The following is a 21,822-nucleotide window of genomic DNA, read 5'->3' as shown; positions in this document are numbered from 1 at the left end:
CGAGCGGAGAGCCCTACCCAGCACCCCCTGCTGCGCATCGGGAGCATCAGCCTGTTCCGCCCGCCCCCCAGGAGGACCCTGCAGGAGCACAGGCTGGACAGCAACCTGATGATCCGCTTGCCAGACCGGCCCCTCAAGCCTGGGGAAGTGCTCAGCATCCTCCTCTATCTGGCCCCCAACTCCTCCTCGTCCTCCAGCCCCAGCGTGGAGCACTTTACACTCAGGTAGTAGGGAAGATGGGTGGGGATCTGGTCTCCCTTCCAAGATCAAATGCATACCTGACTCCTTGTGGGTGGGTGGGAGGGGGGACCTCCCAGCTGTATCCCTGTCCAGCTTCCTAATCCTGGGTCTGTCATTTAGTACTTGAGCAACCTCAGGAAGATACCTCGCTTATTGGAGCCGCAGTGCTCTTATCTGTCTAATGGCAACAAACATTCCTGCCCCTATTTCTGGATCTCATAGAAATGGCATCATGGTAAAGAGGAAATATCAGTTTCACAATCATAGATGTCCAGAATGATAGAACTGGGACTAGAAGTGCCCTTAGACATTTTACAGACAAGGAGACTGAGGCCAAGGAAGAGAAATGGGGACCAGAGAGCAGCCTCTTGGCTGGGAGCCAACAGAAGGGTGAGAGTGTGTGTGTGTGTGTGTGTGTGTGTGTGTGTGTGTGTTTAGGGACATTTGCTCCAGTCCTAGAGTTGGGAGAAAAATTTTCAGGATTCCCAGCTCTTTCTATCCTTCTACATCTTGAAAAGGACACAGTTTGCAAACTCAAAAATTCCTTCGATTGTATCACATCCCCCCAAAACATGATAATATTTCACACTAGGAATCTATGGTTTGACCTATGTTGTGTAACTCTGAGGACACCCACCAAAATGCTTCCCCACCCCCAGACACTATGCATGGGACCTGAAACATCACCATTAGCCTGCAACTTCTAGTATTTCCCTGTCTCCTCAGTGTCCTACCTTCAAGTTTAAATATTGTTGGAAAGAGTCATGCCTGATTCAGTGATTGATACCTGAATGTGAACATAAGTTAAATCAGTCATCAGAGATCTTGGGCTGCATTAATAGGAGTAGAGCTTGCAGAATTAGAGAGGTGGCAATCACCTCACTTTAGCCAATGTTCATTGGGGTGCAGCTGAAGTGTTGTATTTAGTACGGGACACTTCACATTTAGTGTCCAGAAGAGCGTGACTGGCTGTGAGGTGATTCAGAATTATGGCAACAAACAATTGGAGGAACTGAAGGAAAGAAGATTCAGAGAACACCTACTCACCTCGCCAGCTTTTTGAAGAACTACTACGGTTAAGATGGAGGGGAATTGTTCTCTGTTGCCCAGCAGAACCTGTGGCTGTTTTAGCTCAACCACATCCAGGGAAGATCTTTCTAGTTTTCATGGGCTTTCTGAAAAAGGAATGAGATGTGTGCAGTAGTGAGTCCTGTCACTAAGGTATGCCAGTAGAGATGAGGCAAAGACTTGGCAGGGATATGGTAGAAGGAATTGCAGCTTTCACCGAGGGTCAGAGTTTTCAGCTGTGTGATACCAGATTCTCCAAATTCATCTGGAACATTCATCTGAAACATCCAGGACTCAGGGTAACTTAGCTTATCTGTCCCCTTCCCCCCAGTACAGCCTAGTGATGGTGGCCAGGTGGGCAGCTTTGGGCTGTAGCCTGACCCTCTCCCTCTTCTTCCTCCCACTTTGTCCCAGGGTAAAGGCCAAGAAGGGTGTGACCCTTTTAGGTACCAAGTCACGGAGTGGCCAGTGGCATGTGACCTCGGAGCTGCTGACTGGGGCAAAGCACTCAACAGCCACCGTGGATGTGACCTGGGCTCAGGGCACACCCCTGCCCCCCTGGTGAGCCGGAGTTGGTGCATCTACCCACCTCTTTGCAGAGCAGCCATCTGAGAGGGGTGGGGAATCTTTGAGGGAAGAGGCTGGGCTTGGGGAGGGCTGGGGCTTGGCCACTGGGGTCTCTGAGGTCTAGGCCCCTCAGTGGCATCCTGGGGCTGGAGCACCTCAGATGGGCTGGAGAAGGCTCACAGGGCCCCGTCAGGTAGCTCCCCGGGAGGGGTGGGGTCCCCATTGAGGGTTTCTGAGTTCCTGGGCCACTCCCAGCCCTTCATCCTCTGCTCTCCTTCCCTCCCCTCCCCTGGCAGGGAGGGCCAGGGCCCCTTGGAGATCCTGCAGCTGGACTTTGAAATGGAGAACTTCACCAGCCAGTCGGTCAAGCGGAGGATCATGTGGCACATTGACTACCGTGGCCACAGCGCCCTGCCTGACCTGGAGCGGGCAGTTACTGAGCTGACGGTCATTCAGCGGGATGTGCAAGCCATTCTACCCCTGGCCATGGTGAGCAGACAGGTGACCAGCCCAGAACATGCCTGAGTCTATGCATGCATGCACATTTGTGTGACAAGAATGTGAACCACTGAGTATATGTACAAATTGACATGTGTGTATATGTGAGACTTCCTGCCATGCCCAGGTATGTCTGTGTGAGAAGATGTGTGCATGTGTGTTATATTTGTGGGCCATGAGGACAGCAGATGCTCGTGGGGGCAGAGGTGGGAGATGTCACCATGGAGGGACCACTGATGGGAAGTTTGCAGGAGGAGGTAGCAATGCAGTTGAGTCTTGGAGGTCACCTGGGAGGGAGGGCTCCCAGAGATGCACAGTGTGTCCTAGGCAGGGCATTACTTGGGCAAAGGTACAGTAGTGAGAATATGAGTAGTTTGTTCAAAAGAACTGTAGATTTAGAAAGAGCGTCATGGAGTGGTAGGGCTGGAATGATTGTCTGGGGCCAGCCCAGGGCAGCTTGAATGGCCAGGGGCATGTGTTGGACGTTACTATGTGAGTCCTGAGGAGCCTGGAAGCTGTTTAAGAGGAGACAGCAGGGGTCTGGGGAAGGATTGTTTCCTGGCAGCACAGTGAGGTGGACCCTGAGGTTCCTGCAAAAATCCAAGTGAGCAGACCATCTGTCAAGGAGCGTGAGGCGGGGTGGTTGCCTATCCCAGCACACGTGTGCAAGTGTCCCCACTGGAAGGATGTGCATCTGAGAAGTGGGTGGGGGGGTGTCCAGGAGCCGGGGCCTTGGCTAGTGTGCCCCAGGACAGAAGAGGACCACAAGCAGAGCCCCCTCCCTGCTTCTCCTCCCTGCAGGACACAGAGATCATCAACACGGCCATTCTGACTGGCAGGACAGTGGCCATCCCTGTCAAGGTCATTGCCATTGAGGTGAATGGCCTCGTCCTAGACGTCTCTGCCCTAGTGGAATGCGAGTCAGACAATGAAGACATCATCAAGGTGGGCATCCTGGAGGTGGGGCCCCTGGGGAAGAAGCCCTAGGCCTTCAGGAGAGCAGAACCTCAGACCAGAGTCCAGGTGGCTGACTCTTATTCATCCTCTAAGACGGAACTCATGCCTCCCTGTGCTGGGATCCCTTCTGTTGCAGCAGCTGCCCCACCCTTTTCCTCCTACAGCACTGGCCTTACTTCATCCCAAGCTTCACCACACCATTCTGAAAGGGTTCATTCCCAAGTCTACTGACTCCCATGGTACTCCGTCTTCCTGCCCCTGGATACTGCTTTAGCCAGTCCTGGAGGGCTTCCTATAGGAATATGAAACAGACTGTCAGGCCAGAGGGGAGAAGGCAGTGTCAACAACTTGAAATCAATCTAGCAAGACATTATTGAACCTTGGTGTGTGGCAGACACCTGGCAAGGCAACGGGGTGGGTGAGGGAGACAACCCCTCAAAGACCTGCTCTGAACCCAGAGTGCGAGTGATCGGATGAAGGCAATGTAGCTCAGGAAGAAGCCTCAAGAAGTATGTGAGTAAGGCCAGGCGTGAAGGTTGTGTACTGAGGGCCCCACTCCCGGCACACACGCTCCAGCTCCTCCAGCTCCTAAAGGCTCCTCTCAGCCGTGAGCTCCCAGCCCACCCCTGAGCTCCTCCCCAGGGACCTGCTCTGGCCCCAGGTCCTCCACAGCCCAGCCCACACGACACTCATCTGACTCAATGACCCAGTTTGCCACCTCCCCAAGAGGGTTCCAGATTCGCTTCTTCCCCTGGTTTTGAACGGTGGTCAGAAGTGAGTTGGGAAGAGGAGGCAGTAGAGTGGGCAGTGGTGTGAGCAGATGTCCAACCCTGGTACCTGTGGGGTGGGCCAGCCGCTCACTATGCCACCCTCCAGCAGGCATCAAAATCAGATGATTAGACAACTGAATTCGTTCTTGCTCCTGTAAATAATTCAGCTTGAAGGAGAGCAGGACAGTTGGAATGCAGATGTCCTCCTCCTGGTCGCTTGGGCTCGCTCCTGCTCTCTCTCTCTATGCTTTGCCTTTGGGTCCCTCCAAGTCTGGGGAGCATGGGGCTTACCTCTTCTATCCATCATCCAGGAAGGATGCCTTCCAAGGGAGCCAGAGCAGATGGTCTGGTACCCCCCACTCCACTGCATCACCCCCTTCAGAGGAGCCTCACCAGAAGTCTGTGGGGCTGTCCACGGCTGGCAGACTGGGATGGGAAGAAACAGATCTGCTCCCAAGGGCCCTTACCCAGCACCTTCTCTGCCACCCAGACTCCCCCACCCCAGCTCCAGAGCAGAACCAAGGAGAATTAGAGAAGATGTTAAATGAAATTGGTTACAAATCTCAATGAAATATACTCAGGTCTTATGGAGTCTGCCACATTGTAAGTGGAATTTACAGGTCTGCAGTTGGAATTCTTTGCCTTCTGAGGTGGGAAATGAGCATTTCTGGCAGGGCTGCTGTCCCATCCCTCCACCCACCCCTCTGAGATGATGATGGGAGCTGGCAGGGTTTGGCATGCCCCAGGGGCTCATCTCCATGGATAAGCCATAGTCCCAATGCCCCTGGGTCCTTCCAGAGCCTTCAGGGCATCATCAACCCACCAGCTGAATGATAGACCTGCTCCCAAACTCAAGACCATGTACCCATGGACGTGCACCAGCATGAGCACCTAGATGCATGTACACACAGCATCCGTTCTGGGCTGCCAGGTGTGTGCGTGGGCATATTTAACACACAGAGCCATCTGCATTTGCCCTAAAGTACTGGCAGTGACACCTCTGTGAGTGGGCACAGGTATCCACCAAGATGTACTCAGCAGGCATGTGGTTTCCATCCAGGGAACCTCTAGGAATGCAAGTCGGTATCCAGGTGGGCAGGCATTTACAACAGCCACATTCGTTGGTGGCAGCCATCCACCCATCTATGCCTGGGGTTCTCTGGTCCTGAGTTTTCCTCTCCCATTCCCTCATCTCCACACCTGGTTAAGCAGCCCCCCTCACCAGAAATTAACTACCTGCCCATTCTCCTGGGGCAACCATGCCAGAGAGGCTGTGGAGGACATGGGCCTGCGCCTCATCCCCATCCCCTCCACCTCAATGTTCTCCCTGCCCAGTTAAGTGCCCATGTCCTTTTCTGCACCATAGAGGACTCTACCTGCCAGACCCCTGGCTCCAGAGCCCCGCCAGTCCTCCTAGGGGAGGGGAGCCAGCCCTGAGAGGCCCTCACCCTGGAGCCTCCTCCAAAGTGTGGCTCTGGCAGATCGGGAACAGCCCCTGAAAAGCATTTGCATGTTGGCTCCTTACTAAGGAACAAAAGCCTTCCCCAGTGGGCACCAAGAGGTGATCTCGAGAAAGAGCAAAAGCAGTGATGGAAGCCGGGACTCCTAGAGGAGTCAATGCCTCCTTCCACTGGCCGCCTCTCCTTCAGCCTCCTAGGACTTTCCCTCCAGCCCTGCTTGTCAGACTGAAGTTCCCTGCATTGCCTCACAGGAAGACCTGTACGGCAAGACGTGCCAACTGTTCCTCCCTTCCCCCAGGTTTCCAGCAGCTGCGACTACGTGTTTGTGAGCGGAAAAGAGTCTCGAGGGTCCATGAACGCCAGGGTCACCTTCCGCTACGACGTTCTCAATGCCCCCCTGGAAATGACAGTCTGGGTACCCAAGCTGCCCTTGCACATTGAGCTCTCAGATGCCCGCCTCAGTCAAGTGAAGGGCTGGAGGGTACCCATCCTCCCCGACCGGAGGTACAGCCCCTCTCCTATGGCAGATACTCGGGATACTCATGGGTGGATACAACCTCTGCCAACAGTCTGACCTGCATATGGGTATAAGGCCCTTGGTATACATAGTCTGTCGGTTGGTTGTGCAGTTAACAAACTTTCATCGACCCGCTACTGTGAGCTAGGCACTGGCAAGTGTTTGAGATGGGGTGACTGTGGCCAGTGCCTGACCATGCCAGTCTCTCAGTCCAGCAGGGGAGGAAGGCATGTGCATGCCACAGAACATGGTGATGGATGGGAAGCCCTATGTGCAGGGAATCAAGTGGCACAAGGAGAGGACCGCTTCTTCCTCCAGGAGAAGTCAAAGCAGGCTTCCTGGAAGAGACAGCTCTTGAGCTAAGTCTTAAAGAATGAACTGAAAGGAGTTGGCTGGGGAGACAGGTTAAGAGACTGCCTGCAGTCAGGCGGACAAAATGGAGCAGACACACCTGTACGCATGTGCCTCAGCCTGGGCACACCAAGGATACACTAGTGAGTGCATGAGTGCAGGCACACTGTGACTCATACCCAGGTTGCCTTGTGGGCTTGTAAGCTCAGGCACCTGGGTGCCCATATGTGGGGCATATACGTGTGTACTCACCACATTCCAATCACCCACTCAGCTGCTGGAGAGAAAAGCCCAGCAGGGAAGAGAAGAGAGGAAAGTGACAGGCAGCTAAGAGCAGGAGGTGGGTGGGGCTGGAGAGAGAAGCAGGTGGTGAGAGAAACAGGCAGCCAAGTGAGAAATGGGCTGAGTTCAACTCAGAGAGATTTGGAAGAGCAATGTGGCATAGACCAGTGCCTCTCAAACTTTAATGTGTACATGAATCATCTGGGGATCGGAGTAAAATGCAGATTCTGACTGGGCAGGTCTGGGGTAAAGCCTGTAATTCTGCATTTCTCACCAGCTCCTGGGTGATAGCGATACTGCTTTGAGTAGCAGTGGACTCAGAAGCCAGACAGCCTGGTTTAAGTCCTGCCTCTGCTATTTACTAGCTGTGTAAACTTGGGCTACTTATGTAACCGCTCTGTGCCTCCATCTCCATATCTGTAAAATGGGCACAATAACACCTGCCTCATAGGATTTTTTGTGAGGAATAAATTAATTAACCCAGGTAAAAGAACTCTCGGTGTAAATGAATATTCTAGTTGCTTGATCCTCCAGTACACCAACAAAGCACTAGCTACAGAGAGAAACACTTGGCTTTATCACCAAAGCACACCTTCCTGGCAGTAAACCTCTCAATTTTAGCATTTTTTTTTTCTTTTTGCAATGTGCACAGGCTGAGAATTTCCCAAATCATCAAGTCCAGGTTCCCTTTTGCTTAACAGTTTATCTATGTGTCTCTCTCCTCTCACATTTGACTAAAAGCAGCAAAAGAAAACCAGGCCACAATTTCCACACCTTGCTTGGAAATCTTCTCAGTTAAATGTCCGAGTTCATCACCTACAGGTTCTGCTTAGCTTCCTCACAACCACAGAACATAATTCAGCTAAGATTTCTGGCATTCTATAAAAAGGATCACATTTGCTCCAGGTTAGAGCTTAAAACAGTGCCAGGCACAAACTTAGTACTGAAGAAGAGGCAGCAGTTGCTGTTAGGATTTGACACCAGCTATTCTTGGGCTTGGCTTAAGCCAAGAGGAGGCAGATAGGAACAGGAGGTAGGGTCAAGAAGGTACTTTTCTAGGAGAGAAAAGACTGGGACTCCTGGCTCCAAACTTAGAGATGAAAGGCATGAACCAGAGTGGAGGCTTGCTTTTGCAGACCTCCTGGGAAGCTGGGAGGACCCAACAGGGCAAGGGTGAGGGGTGTGAACTGTGCAGGTCAGAGTCCAGGTGAGAAGCCTTCAGCATGGCGTGTCCCCACCCCAGGTCAGTTCGGGAAAGCGAGGACGAGGACGAGGAAGAGGAGGAGCGGCGGCAGAGTGCAAGCCGGGGCTGCACCCTGCAGTACCAGCATGCCACCCTGCAGGTCTTCACCCAGTTCCACACGACATCATCCGAGGGCACTGACCAGGTGGTCACCATGCTAGGCCCAGACTGGCTGGTGGAGGTCACTGACCTAGTCAGTGACTTCATGCGGGTGGGCGACCCCCGAGTGGCACACATGGTGGACAGCAGCACACTGGCAGGGCTGGAGCCAGGCACCACCCCCTTTAAGGTAGGTATGGGCTCTGTCCCGGCACAAAGGGGCAGTGTTGGGAGCCTTATTTACCTGTGGGTGCAGACCTCAGATTTTCCCAACCCCAACTGGCCCCCAGAACACTCTTCCCTGCCTGCCCCTTGTCTGAAATTCCAAGGTCAAGCTCCCTTAGCTTCATCCTGGTAAAAGTTCTCACTCCGAGCTGTATCAACCTTCATCAATCCTCAGTGTGGGTGACTCAAGCAGACCCCTCCCTGAGAGCAGAGGGGGAGCAGGTGACAGTCAGCCAGGCTGGAGTCCAGGAAGGTGCGTTTGGTGATCTAGGAACTCAACTTTGACCTTTCCTGACTTGTTTCAACCCTGACAACTGGGTGTCTGGATAGAAATCATCTACCTAAGAAACTATTGTGACCTGTAGGCTAGAATCTGCCTGCAGACATATTTTCTTCGTAAAACAATTGATCCAACGTGTTTTCAATTGGGAGATTTCTCATTTAAAAAATACATATAGATTTCTGGTTTCACAAAAAATGAATCTGGCAACAATCAGCTGAAGCCGGTATTGGTGCCTCCTATACGTGAGAATGAGTTCCCTCATTTTCCACAGTCCTCACCACTCCCTTTTGTCTCTCTGACATTGAGGTTGCACATCAATTGCTGCTTATCACTGTGTGTGGGTTGTTGTTTTCCTTAGAATTGGCCCACCTCTCTCATTTGTGTTCTTGCCTGACTCCTATGAGCCCCTAACACTCTCATGACCTCTGGACACTGGTTCCTGGTTGCAGACCTGAGCCAGAGCTGCAAAGTCCTGCCTCCCAGCCTGCCTCACCCTTCAGGCCCCTCTTGCAGCAGTGCTGGGATTTCTCCCTAGCTGGGGATCTTGGGCAGGGGGGTTGCGCTTTCCTAGCTCTCTCCCATCCCGGTCCCGCTCTGCCTCAGGTGGTGTCTCCGCTGACGGAGGCTGTGCTCGGGGAGACGCTGCTGACAGTGACGGAGGAGAAGGTCAGCATCACACAGCTTCAGGCCCAGGTGGTGGCCAGCCTGGCCCTCTCCCTGCGGCCCAGCCCTGGGAGCAGCCACACCATCCTAGCCACCACAGCTGCCCAGCAGACCCTGAGCTTCCTCAAGCAGGTAACTGGCTGCTTGGCCCACCAGCCAGGGATTTGGTGGTACGGAAGGAGGACCTGGGGACTCTGCTTTGCCCTAGCACCAAAAGTCCCCAAATTAGGGCTTTAGGAAACAGAGGATCTCTGCCCTCCATGCCCTGCACACCTGCTCACCCCATGGCCACAGCATCTACATGGGAGGTCAGAGCAAGGTCTCGCTTGCTGCTCTTGCCACCTGAGATGTTCCCTCTGAGGGTCTCCCTCCTGGATTCACAGAGGGCTGTCACCTCCACATCACCCCCAGGAAGTACCCTCACTTATCTCTGAAGCCCCAAGTATACACCATGGGCATAGCCACAGGACAAAAGTGGAAAGGTGACAGGTGGGAGTCCTGGGGAGTGAGGAGGTGACAGGTGTGAGTCCTGGGGAGTGAGGAGGTGAGCATCAAGTGCTGAGCCCAGAGTCAGGACACGGGGTCCTCTCATACCATCACCCCAAGCCAATCACTTCTCTCTGAACCCTACTTCCTCATCTGGAGCAAGGGCAATTCCCAGAAGGTTTTAGCCAACAGGCAGAAGTGGGGAGTGGGTGTGTATTCTCAACAGCTTGTTGTCTGACGGGGGCAAACCCAAGGTCAGGCATGGAGATACAGAGCTATTCCAGCAGCAGAAGGGACTTGAATTAGACCCAAGGCAAAACTTACCTTCCGCTTATCCAGGGGAGACGGGTGAAGTGGACAACGGCATCCTCAGAGCGGTATGAGCCTGGATGCCATCGTCTGGAATTTAGCCTCCCCACACCCTGTAAGGGGGACTCTCACTTGAGCAATAGTTCTTAGTGCCCGCCACAGGCCAGGCACAGTTCCAGTGCTGAGAATACAGCAGGGAGCCAGAGACCTGTGGTCCCCGCTCCTAGAGAGCCCAGGATCTAGCAGGAAGCCAGCTAAACAAGCTCTTTGACTCCTGACTCCTCTTTCTCCTCCTCCTCCAGGAAGCCCTACTGAGCCTCTGGCTCTCCTACAGTGATGGCACCACAGCCCCACTCTCCCTCTACAGTCCCCGAGACTACGGACTGCTAGTGAGCAGCCTGGATGAGCGTGTGGCCACTGTGACCCAGGACCGGGCCTTCCCTCTGGTAGTGGCTGAGGCCGAGGGGGCAGGGGAGCTGCTCCGCGCAGAGCTAACCATCGCTGAGAGTTGCCAGAAAACCAGACGCAAGAGTGTGCTGGCCACGACCCCTGTGGGCCTGCGGGTGCACTTTGGGAGGGACGAGGAGGACCCCACTTATGACTACCCGGGCCCCAGCCAACCAGGGCCTGGCGGGGGCGAGGACGAGGCCCGGGGAGCCGGCCCGCCAGGCTCTGCGCTACCCGCACCGGAGGCCCCAGGCCCAGGCACCGCCAGCCCCGTCATGCCACCCACAGAAGACTTCCTGCCGCTGCCCACCGGCTTCCTGCAGATGCCACGGGGTCTGACCGACCTGGAGATTGGCATGTACGCGCTGCTGGGCGTCTTTTGCCTCGCCATCCTCGTCTTCCTCATCAACTGCATCGTTTTCGTGCTGCGCTACCGGCACAAGCGCATCCCGCCCGAGGGCCAGACCAGCATGGACCACTCTCACCACTGGGTATTCCTGGGCAACGGGCAGCCGCTGCGAGTGCAAGGGGAGCTCTCGCCGCCGGCAGGCAACCCGCTGGAAACCGTGCCCGCCTGCTGCCACGGCGACCACCACAGCAGCGGCAGCTCTCAGACCAGCGTCCAGAGCCAGGTGCACGGCCGGGGCGACGGCTCCTCGGGCGGCTCAGCCCGGGACCAAGCCGAGGACCCCGCCAGCTCGCCCACCTCCAAGCGCAAGCGGGTCAAGTTCACCACCTTCACCACGCTGCCGTCAGAAGAGCTGGCCTATGACTCGGTGCCCGCCGGCGAAGAGGACGAGGAGGAGGAAGAGGACCTGGGTTGGGGCTGCCCGGATGTGGCGGGCACCACGCGGCCCACTGCACCCCCGGACCTGCACAATTACATGCGCAGAATCAAAGAGATTGCATAGAGGCGCCAACCGGAGTAGCAGGGACTCCCCCATCGGGGTCAGCTCGCGGTAGGACACAGCCGGGACCCCCCGGTTCACACGGACTCTGGGCGGCTGAATTGATTTTGTACTCCCGGCCCCTGCAGCTTGACTCGGTGCGGGTCGGGCCGCCTCCGTGTCTGGGCCTTCCCTCGCCTCACACCGTTACCCTCTTCTGCCCCCTGCAGGTGGAGGGCTCTTCCTCCAGTGGCTCGCAAGGAGGAAAGCAAGTCCAGCCTCTGTTCTACCCTTTCCAAATCTCCTCCCATCTTAAGCAACTCCCTGCCCCAAGAGTGAGGCAAGGAGGTCTAGCTTGGGGTCACGTGGGCCCACGCTGTGTCCCGGCCCCGCCTCCCGTCCCCCCTGTCGTCCCCCTGTGCAGGGGGTTCTGTGGGGGTCTTGTGTCACAGGCTGCACAAAGACTTTCCTCAAACTAATATTCAGGGATTTCTGTCCTGCAGGGTGGGGAGGTGGCGGCTGCCTGCCCTGCCGAGGATCTTGCTGTGGATGAAATATCTGGGGGCTAGGGGGACAGCTGTAGCATCTGCTGGCATTCGCGTGCCTCCCAGGACCTGGGAGCTGACTCTACAGAGAGGTCTGGGTGCCAAGCCAGGCACCTTCCTGAGTTCTCAGGACTCCCACCCCTGCCCCAAGGGCTTTGGGCAGGGACCTAAAGGGGAAAGAGTCCTGGATCCATCTTTAGCCAAATCACACCCCAGAGCCAGAGGCCTGGGGACCTCCTTGCCTTCCCCTTCCCCTACAGCAAGGTCAACACTACTACGCCTTAGCCACCCCTCACCCTGCTGACCGCGCCTTCCCTCTGCAGCACAGGGCAGGCAGCCACCTATCCCCCACAAGACGGAACCCAGGAGGGGAGTAGAGGGCACCGGGGAATGCTGTGAGGGACTTTAGGGTGGGCAAACGCAGAAGGGAGCCAGTGTCGCCCCTACCCCATCCCACAGCCATTTTTCTCTCGGGTTCTACCCACCACTGTGTCGGATTTTTCTTAAATAAATGGAAGTGGTCAGACTGGAGGTGGGGGCAGCAGCTCCCATGAACAAACAGTATACGGTGGCTGGCTCTGTATCTTCCTTGTGTGCATGGGCAAACACACACACACACACACAAACAAGTCCACACATGCACACACACACACTCGCACACTGTGGGCACACTACATGACATGAGACCAAAACTCGGCTAGACCAGGCTGTGGTCCTGCTCTTCCTCCCCCAACATGCAGGTCCCTTAAGACCCTCTGGTGTTTTGGGATGCCCAGGTCAAGGGATGAAGAATCCGCTGACCCACAAATGTGCCCTTATAAAGAGGTGCCTCCTCTAAGGCTCTGTCCTGATTGGCTCAGGGGAGGGAAGGGCAGGCCTGGGAACTGCAGAGAAAGATCTTCTGGGGGGCACAGAAAAATAAGGAGAGAGGTGAGAGGGTTGGTGTGCCCACCTGAGTTACTCCAGCTTCCTTCACTGCCCACCTCTGAGGTGGCCCTCCCTGTAACCACCTCTCCTCCCTTCTCTCCCCCTTGGGGTTGATGGAGAAAGCCTGGGGATCTACATGTTAGAAACCAGACAGGAGAGAGCACATGCATGTTGGGGTGCCCCCCCCACCAGTGGGCCATGGGCTAGCTGCATCTCATGCCACACTTCACCCGTGAGTGTGCATGCAGCCCCTCATGAGACCCTGGGAGCCCACACCCCAGCACAGGCAGCAACCTAGGGGACACAGGAGCTCAGGCGTGAGTGGCGCAGGAGCTCAGCCAAGGCTACCTGGCCAGCATCCAGTGCCTATAGACAGGTGGCTCTGGCAGTCACTTTTGGAAAGGAAAGGAACAGTAACCAGCATGTGTCCCAGAAGCAGCCAGCAGCAGAACTGGGGCTACACTGGCACCTGCCCAGACATGCTGTTGCTCACTATGGAAGGAAGCCTGGCCTCCCACAATCATCTGCTCAGCTGATGGTGCAGCCCAGGGTGGTTGTGAGGATTAAACTGGATCATGTATGAAGAGCACTCTGCACAGCTCCCGCAGACAGCATGCCTAGTACAGACAGCTGCGCATAGAGGGTATCAGTGAATGGACTTTGCCACAACCAGGTCTTAATTTTCAGGCAAGGCATAGGTCTGAAAGGAAGACTAGAGACTGACCAGCTGTGCCCAAGATACGTTTGGCAACAAAGAAAGGATGCAGCTCAGCAGCAAGTAAGGAGCTAACAGAAAGCTGAGCCTAAAGCAGAACCACAGGGGAGCCTGGCAGGGGGCTCTCCTTGAGTTCCCAGAACAACAGATATCTGCCATTCAAACATTGCCCTGACTACATGCTCCTGGAGGGGTATGGGGGTCTCAGTCATTTTTTAACCCCCTTGTGCTTAACCTGGTGCCTGGAATCAGCAAGTGCTCGACAAATGATTGCCTACCAAATTAAGTCCAAATGCAAACTCTAAATGGTTTTCACATTATCCCGTATTGAGGGATTTGCTCACTCTACCACCTTACTTGAGGTTCATCACCTCATTCCCTTGGAGTTCTTATAAGAGGTGAGGAGGGCAGGGATGTGAGTCGAGGAAGAATACACTAGGTTGGGGATGTGTGCCAGGTGGGGTAGATTGCTGGTGTGAAACTTGGAACATGGAGCCATTTGTTTCCTCAATGCATTAAGCTCCTATGCCCTGGACCCTGATGGGGAGTCTGGGAAGCAAAACTGGATCTGTCCTCAAGGAACCCCCAAACCCATAGGGAAGATGGACAAGTCAGCTGCCCACTGTCGTCTGGGATGATGACAGACCTTTGCCCTAGGTTGACAGGGCACAAAGGAGGACAGGAGAAGACAACCGAAGCTGAGTTTGCTGAGGACAAGGCCAGGGACAGTCCGGTAAGGAGGACAGAGGCTACAGACTCCACACCCTGTGTTTTGCTGCCTGACTTTGCACTTGCTTTCCCTATGCCTGGAACACGAGTCCCTGGTGGGAGGGGAAGCACAGAAAACACACATGCAAAGGTGCGGAGGCCAGAGAGGGTGATGGGTCCAGCAAGGACAGGAATCAGGCTCAGACTTGAGGTTTCGCTCTTGTGAAGGAAGAAAGGATGGAGGGGAAAGGGGACCCGTTAAGAGGATGCTGCAGCAGAAAGCATGAGGCCCTGCGCCAGAGCAGTAGGTACAGAGAGCTGGGAGCAAACTGATATTCGGCTGCAGAATTCGCCAACCGTACATCCCACACGGGGACGATGAGGAGGAGACATGAGCTGCTTGGCTGCAGACATCTCTTTCCCAGATAAACTTCGGACACCAGTCCACTCCAAGCAGGAAAGTGGCATGCTGTTTGCAGGCACCAAGGGTTTCACAAACAGGGAGACGAGGACCTAGAGAGGAGAAGCAGTTGGCTCAAAGGCACACAACAAACTCGGAACAGAGCCAGAGCTATGCCTGCTGCCCTGTCCTGTAATTTGTGTCCCTCTCTCCTCATCCCTCACCCCCTGTCCAAATGGGAGAATTCAGAAGCAATTGCAAAAAACGTCAACTCCTGACCCTCATGGAGTTCAAGCGGGAGCTGGCTTGGTGGGAATGCAGCAGGACATTAAGTTAACAGCCCCTCTGGAATGGCCTCGGTCCTTGCACTCCTCTTTAAAAATTTGTCTTCAACCCCGAAAACGAATTGAGGAACCTTGTAAAGAATAGTTATTGACAGAGAGTTGCTTAGGGAGCACCAGGGAGCCAGGCCCATGAATCAGATCACTAGCAAAATGAGATTTCTCAGACAGCCAGGGCTGGCGAAGGCAGACCGGGAGATTTGGAGGAACTGCCCGGAGCCCACCCTGCCACAGCCCAAGCCCCACACTGCCCACTGTCCTCTCCACATCAGCCCTGGACGCTCTTCCATGCCTATCTTTAACAAACACTAACCTTAGCCCAGTGTGTTCCCCTTAAGAGAAGACTTCAGGGGATGGGGGATGGGGAGTGGGGTTGGAGCCCAGTTGAGAAAATGGAAAACACAATAAGTAGGCTAGAGAAGGAAACTCTCATCTGAAGGGGCAAAACGTTCTAAGATACGTTGGCAGGGACTTGTGGGTTCTGACAGTGCATTTGCCATGTGACCTTTAGCCAATATGTCACCATTTCTGAGCCCTGGTGTCCCCGTACATAAAAACATGGGAATCACTGCTTCTAGGCAGTGTCTGCTGGCCTCCCTGAAGAGGCCCTGTTATTTCAATACTTGTATTTCTTTTTCTCTCTTTTTTTATTTTTCCATTTATTTATTTATTTATTTAGAGACGGAGTCTCGCTCTGTCACCCAGGTTGGAGTATAGTGGCACAATCACAGCTTGCTGCAGCCTGGACATCCTGGGCTCAGGCGATCCTCCTGCCTTAGCCTCCTGAGTAGCTGGGACTAGAGATGTGCACCACCACTCCCAGCTACACTTTTATTTTTTATCTTTTGTAGAGATGGGGTCTTACTGTGTTAACCAGGTTGGTCTTGAGCTCCTAGCTTCAAGCAATCCTCCTGCTTCCCCCTCCCAAAGTGCTGGGATTGTGGGAGTGAGCCACCATAACTGGCAACACTTGTATTTCTAATAAGAGTCATGGAAGATAGGAATTATGGCCGTTTTATAGATAAGGAGGCAAGCACACAAAGAGGGCAAGTAACTTGCCTTCAGCTTAGAAGTGACCTGGTGGGCAGCTCCAAACCTACCTGCTTTCTGCTACATCCTGAGGCAACCGATGATGTTGGAAAGTGAAGGGAATGAGGTTGGAGAGATTTTTAAGTGGGAGAAGAAGAGGGAAGGGTCTCTAAGGATTTGATGTGCTCAGTAGTGGGGTCAAGGCTGTGGGACCCCATTTAAGTCACAGATTGGGGATAGTGTTGGGGCAGATGGAAGACTGTGAATATGCCATAGATGCTTGGCCTCTGCCATTGCTGGAGTAACCACACTCCCTCCTCCACTGGGAACTCCATCCCTAGCTGACTATCACAGCAGACAACCATCAGCTTCTGAAAGCAGAGAACCAGCAGAACTTCCTGAGCAAGGCACTGTGCTGAGCTTGTTCGGAGAGCTGGTGGCACAAGTGGAGATGCCTCATGTAGGGAGATGGGCATAAGCCAGCACCTGCCCTTTCCCTTGAGATACTGGCTGTTCCTTCAGCCTCTTGGGCTAAACAAGAGAAACTGGGAAGTGGAAGCCATCCCCTATGGCCCTCATCCTTGCCACATCGGCTCAGTGAATGTTTATTATACCCTTGCCATAGATCTGACAGAGTGGCAAGCACAGAGGAAGCAGGAGTGTTAAATAACCGCTGGCATTCACTGAGAGCTCATTACATACTAACCACTGTAGAGCTGTCATTTTATTGGCTCCCCACAATAACCAAGTAAGATAGGTATTATTATTATACCCATTTTACAGATGATAAAATTGAGGCTCAGAGAAGTTACATGACTTGTCTCATGCCACCCAGCAAATAAATATCAGAGGCAGGATTCATTATAATAGTCCCAAGTTCTATGGTCTCCCTGCTGCTCCACACTGCCCTCCTCAGTGGAGCCTGGCAGTTCAGATAATCATTCTGATGCAGTGGCAAGAGTGCTAGACTGGATTACAGGGGCTTAGTGGGGTTCTCACTCTGGCATTGACTGGTCATGTGGCCATGAGCCTGGTACCACCCACATCTGGAGCAAGCCAAGACCCTCAACAAGAGGCCAGGAGCCAGATGGTCCCTCCAGTGCTGTCCCTTCAGTCTTGAGGGTTCTTGGGCCTTATGGTATGAAGCCTGGCACACCCAGACATGCCAGTTCACACCCTCCCTTCACCCATCCTCTTGGACAGTTGTTGTGTGGTGGGAGGTGGCAGAGGTGGGCAGTAACAAGTGTCAGGGGTCCCCAGCTGTCCTCCAAGCTTTGCCAGCTCTGCCATCCTCTATTTGGTGCTGCCATGGGCGGGTGCTCCTGTGGGTTTGGGGTTTGCTGTATTGGAGGAGGCTGGGCATTGTGAAGGAAAAAGGGAGGATGGGAATGGCAACTACCCCTTTGCTGTGTGTGCCAGAATGACAGTGAGTCTCAGGGTTAAGACAGAGCTGGAAAGTTCAAGTCGTCTATCCTCTGCCCACAAGGAGTGCTCAGGCAAAAGAAGAGAAAAAGGATCTGTCCTACAGCAGCTCCCAGGCTGAGGGAGAAAACAAGACACTGGCCCATGAGGAATACCCAGTCTGATGGGGGAGACTAACCATACCGTGAAGAAATGATGTCATCATTCAGGGAAATATACAAATAAGTGCAAAGTAACCTATGCATGTAATTTGAGAAGAGGAAATGGAGCAAATGCAGAAGCCAGGCAGTTCATCAGAGAGGTAGCCCAGAGAAGGGTAGAAATGGTGTGAGGAGAGGTACTAGAATGGGCCCACCAGATGGCTGGGATGTCCAAAACAAGCTAAGGATTAGGAGCGGGGATGGATTTAGCCTGGCTGGAGGGCTGGAGTCTTGGGGGCTTGGCTGAGAGGAGGGGTGGGTGTAGGGAGGCAGAGGAGGTGACCCTCCCTCACATCTCAGAGCCTGGAGCAGCCCTGGGCACCTCCAGTCACAGTGTGAATTTCCTGGGTCTCTGCCCTCCTGTGAGATGGATCTGGACTAAATGTTCTCTGAGTGTCTTCGCCATTCAAGGCCCAACCCTAACTTGTCTGCAAAGCGGATTCAAGTATCACCATCACTGGTGTCTAACAGCCCTCCCTGGTCACTGAGCAGGGCTGGAGCACAGAGTGGGCCTCAGCCCCCTGTGTTAATCCCAGCTCTGGAGCAGGAGGCAGACAGCTGCAGAGTCCCCTGAGGATGAGACCAGCAGAATTTGAGCTTCGTCTGTGCCATCGCCTTCTTGTGTGACCTCAGGCAGCCCCTGCAGCCCTCTTTGGGCCCCACTGTGGGGCTGGAAGGCCTCTTTCCCTCTGGACCTTCTGCAGTTCTAGAATGGCTTTCTTTCTCCTCCATCACAAACATTTCCAACAGCCCTCCTGTGGTTCCCATGGGACAAGGGCACTGGGGCTGCTTCCATAGCTTCTGCAAGCTGGGAAGTGTGCGAAGCTGCCAGCGAGGAGAGTTGACAGGGAACAAAGGAAAAGTGGGCGTGTCCTGGGAGCCAGCCTCCATGGCCTCATCTGTAGCAGAACTGTATGGCCCAATCCCTGCCCTGAGGGTTAACCCCGCCTGACAGACTCTTCCACATCCAGACACAGAAGAGGGGAGGGGGAGAGAGGGCAGAAGGGTGTTTAGAAGGTTGAAAATGGTGGAAGGTGGCAAGGGAAGGGTTCCTCTTTCCTGCCTCTGCCCTTCTTACTACCTGCCACCTCCATCTCAATGCACTCTGCCACTCCAAGAAGCAGAGAGCCCAGCCCACACCTCCCCTGGTGGGATGCAATTCATCAACATTGACGGGAGCCTGGAAGATGTCGGGGGTGGGCCCGCCTGAGCCCACTCCCTCTACACATAGACACACTTGCCCACCAAGTCCTCCTTCCAAAGTCCCTCCGTCTCTAGGCTCAGTTCCAGAATCATCCATTGTGGGATGGCACTCTGCCAAGGAAGGGGCAGGCCCCGTGGGGTAGGAGAGCTAGAATCTTGTTAGCCTACTGAGCAGGGATCACATGTCCCAGAGATTGGGGAGAGAGGAGAGGAGGGGGAGGAAAGAATGCTCCAGCAGCTGCAGCTCCTCGAGATCTTTAGTGATGCCAGGGCCATGGGGCGACCCTTCACCCCAGAAAACCCCACTCCAGGAAAACACAGCAAAGCATCAGTCGTACCTGGTGATAAAAGTGCAGCCCTTGTCAGGAGACAGGAAACGGGCTCTGTGGGCACTGAGCACACAGGGCACACGCATGCACACCCACTCCCTGCACGCTCACAGGGCACACATTGTAAAGGCACACTCTCTGAGCACTCTGCTCACACACCTCCCACACTCATAGGGTGCAGACATGCGGGCTCACATATGCACATCCACCACACATGAGCACTTGTGCATATGCATGTGCACCCTGGCTACTAGAGCCACACAGCTCTAGTGCAGTAATAACCAGGCAGCTAATGGGAAGGCGGAGTTCACAGGGGTGGTGGCCAAACCCAGGCGTGGGCCCAATGGAGAGGGGCTGGAGTAAAGACAGCAGCCCTCCAGACTGTAGTGTACCCATGGGGTCCCCGCAGACGGGAACTGCTGCCCATCTGTGTAAATAGCCTTCAGAGGTCCTTATTGGAATAAGAGCTTCTCAGAGGGAGGGGTGGCCAGGAGCATATCTACTCATACTTAAAATAATAAATAAATAGTCTCATAGCACTCAGAAGAATAGCCATTTGCATGCAAGCCAACACTGAGTTAATGACAAAGATTCTTATCTGTTCATTAAAGCAGACTAGCGGGCTCTCTATGTGAAAACACTTTGCAGTTAAAGGGACTATGTTATTAACTCATGAAATGATTTATCTGGAGCTGATGCCAGTTGAGGTGCAACCTGGAACAGAGGCCCTCATTCAGGGGTGTCCCTGGACTTCCGGGAGGAAAGCGGCAGAGATCCTGGAGAGATGATTGAAACCCCTCCTGTGGATGGACAGAGGTCTGTCAGAGGCTGGATGGGGCGAAAGGGCACCTCAGGTGACTCAGGTTCCATCTGGCCTGGCTGTGGAAGGCAGCAGAATTGATTTCTCTCTGAGCTTCAGTTCTCTGTCTATGAAATGGGGATAAAAGAGCACCTCCCTCACAGGGTTCTTGTGAGGAATAAATGAGTTATTGTCTGTGAATAACAGAAAATGTCTGGCCCACATCTCACCTCTGCAAATGCAAGCTATTATTTTATCATTTTCCAAAGAAAGATGAATTTTCTAAAGGGATGTGACAAGGAGATCTGATCTGATCCTCCATCTGATACTCTAATTTTTAAAACATTTTTCATTTTTTCGTTTGGTATTTAGAGGCAGGACTTCCTTCTTGAACTAAGTCATCTCTCAGGGGTACTTTTGAGGGGATGTTAGAAGTACCCCAAAGAAACATATTGTTGTTTTGCTAATTTGGGGCAGGAGGAGTTCAAGCCATCAGTTTGACAGTTCAAAAGAGAACTTACTCTAAAGTGGTGTCAAGGGTAGCTACATTTAAAGCATCCTTCAAGACAGGTTCGTTCCTGGAATTATTCTAAAATGAGGGGGTCTGAACTGAACCTTTCGTGTAGAGGGGAGGGAGCACAATAAATCAGTCTTCTTGGTCTAGACGACACTAACTGGGGATAGGAATCCTTACGCAGGGCAGGCCCTGGACACTCAGTTACAGAACCAGGCCTTCAGCTAAGGCAGGCCAGGGAGCTTACAGGCCCTGCACAGCCCCATTCCCACTCCTCAATCAGGCACAGAGCTCCAAGGACCATGGTGAGCCTCAGCTTCTAGCCCAGCAGAGATGTTTATCTTCAGGGTGGAGATAAGGCCCGGGCCCGGCAGCAGGGAGCTTATCGCAGTTGGCCTTTCTCTGGGCTGTGTTCACAAACTGGCTGGCTGCCACCTCTCCCCACTCCATCCTTCCATTCCTCTCCTCTTCCAAGACCTGCATCTTAATCCCCCTGAAGGGGCTGTGCACTGGGACAGGGACTGCCAGACACACCAGCCTGGGCCCCCTCCAGAGGAAAGAGCTTCTGCAGTTGGGGCAACCAGAGCAAGAGAAGAAAGAGGAACCTATACCCTTTTCAGAGCTGGGTATCACCAGGAATTGCCACTGTCTCTGATGGCAAGGACTCTCTTTCCATGGCAAGACACCACCTGGGAGCAGCATGCCTCATTTACGTGCCTCATCTGCAAATGCTCCCTCCTTGGGATTGACGCAGGGCAGGTGAGCCCAACATTGGGGCTTAGCCCTGGAGCGTTCTTGGCTTTGCCCAGGAAAGAATTCAAAGATGAGATGGTAATGTTAGACGGTGACTTTTACTGAAGCAGCAGAGGTACTGCTCCTTGCCAAGCAGGGCGACCCCATAGGCAGTGTGCCCAGAGTAGCAGCTCCAAGGCAAAGCGGCAGTCATATTTATACCCACCATTAATTATATGCAAATTAAGGGCAGGATAATGCAGACATTTCTAGAAAAAGGATGGCAACTTCCAGGGCATTGGGTCATTGCCACGAAAAGAGGCAGTAGCCTCTGGGTGTTGCCATGGCAATGGTAAATTGGCAAGGCACACTGGTGGGCATGTCTATGGAAAGGTGTCTTCCTTTCCACCATGCCAGTTTACCACCTCCCTCACCTCATCCCTGTTTTAGCTAGCCTTAATTTGGTCCAGTGTCCGAGCCCCACCTCCAGAGTCAAGTCCCACCTCCTACGTCAGGATGATGAGCTTCCTGGGAGGGCTGCAGCCTCTGGTCTTGGGGGTGTCCACCTGTTTGTTCAAGGAGATGCACAGACTTTGGCCGAGGCCA

General features: G+C 53.8%; 1 protein-coding gene across 1 annotated transcript in view; it reads left to right on the top strand.

Annotated features, from left to right (window-relative positions):
* The window catches only part of TMEM132E (transmembrane protein 132E), a 70,962-nt gene extending 58,501 nt beyond the window's left edge, over positions 1-12,461 (top strand). The window contains exons 3-10 of the mRNA XM_011968587.1: positions 22-224; positions 1,723-1,869; positions 2,172-2,364; positions 3,175-3,318; positions 5,859-6,064; positions 7,954-8,242; positions 9,164-9,355; positions 10,321-12,461. Coding sequence (XP_011823977.1) covers positions 22-224; positions 1,723-1,869; positions 2,172-2,364; positions 3,175-3,318; positions 5,859-6,064; positions 7,954-8,242; positions 9,164-9,355; positions 10,321-11,376 — 2,430 coding nt within the window. The 3' untranslated portion in view covers positions 11,377-12,461. The remainder of the gene's footprint in view (positions 1-21; positions 225-1,722; positions 1,870-2,171; positions 2,365-3,174; positions 3,319-5,858; positions 6,065-7,953; positions 8,243-9,163; positions 9,356-10,320) is intronic.
* Positions 12,462-21,822: the final 9,361 nt, after the last annotated feature.

The sequence above is a fragment of the Mandrillus leucophaeus genome, unplaced genomic scaffold (assembly GCF_000951045.1).
Source record: "Mandrillus leucophaeus isolate KB7577 unplaced genomic scaffold, Mleu.le_1.0 Scaffold849, whole genome shotgun sequence".
NCBI classification, from domain to species: Eukaryota; Metazoa; Chordata; class Mammalia; order Primates; family Cercopithecidae; genus Mandrillus; species Mandrillus leucophaeus.
This window is presented reverse-complemented; position numbering and strand designations above follow the sequence as displayed.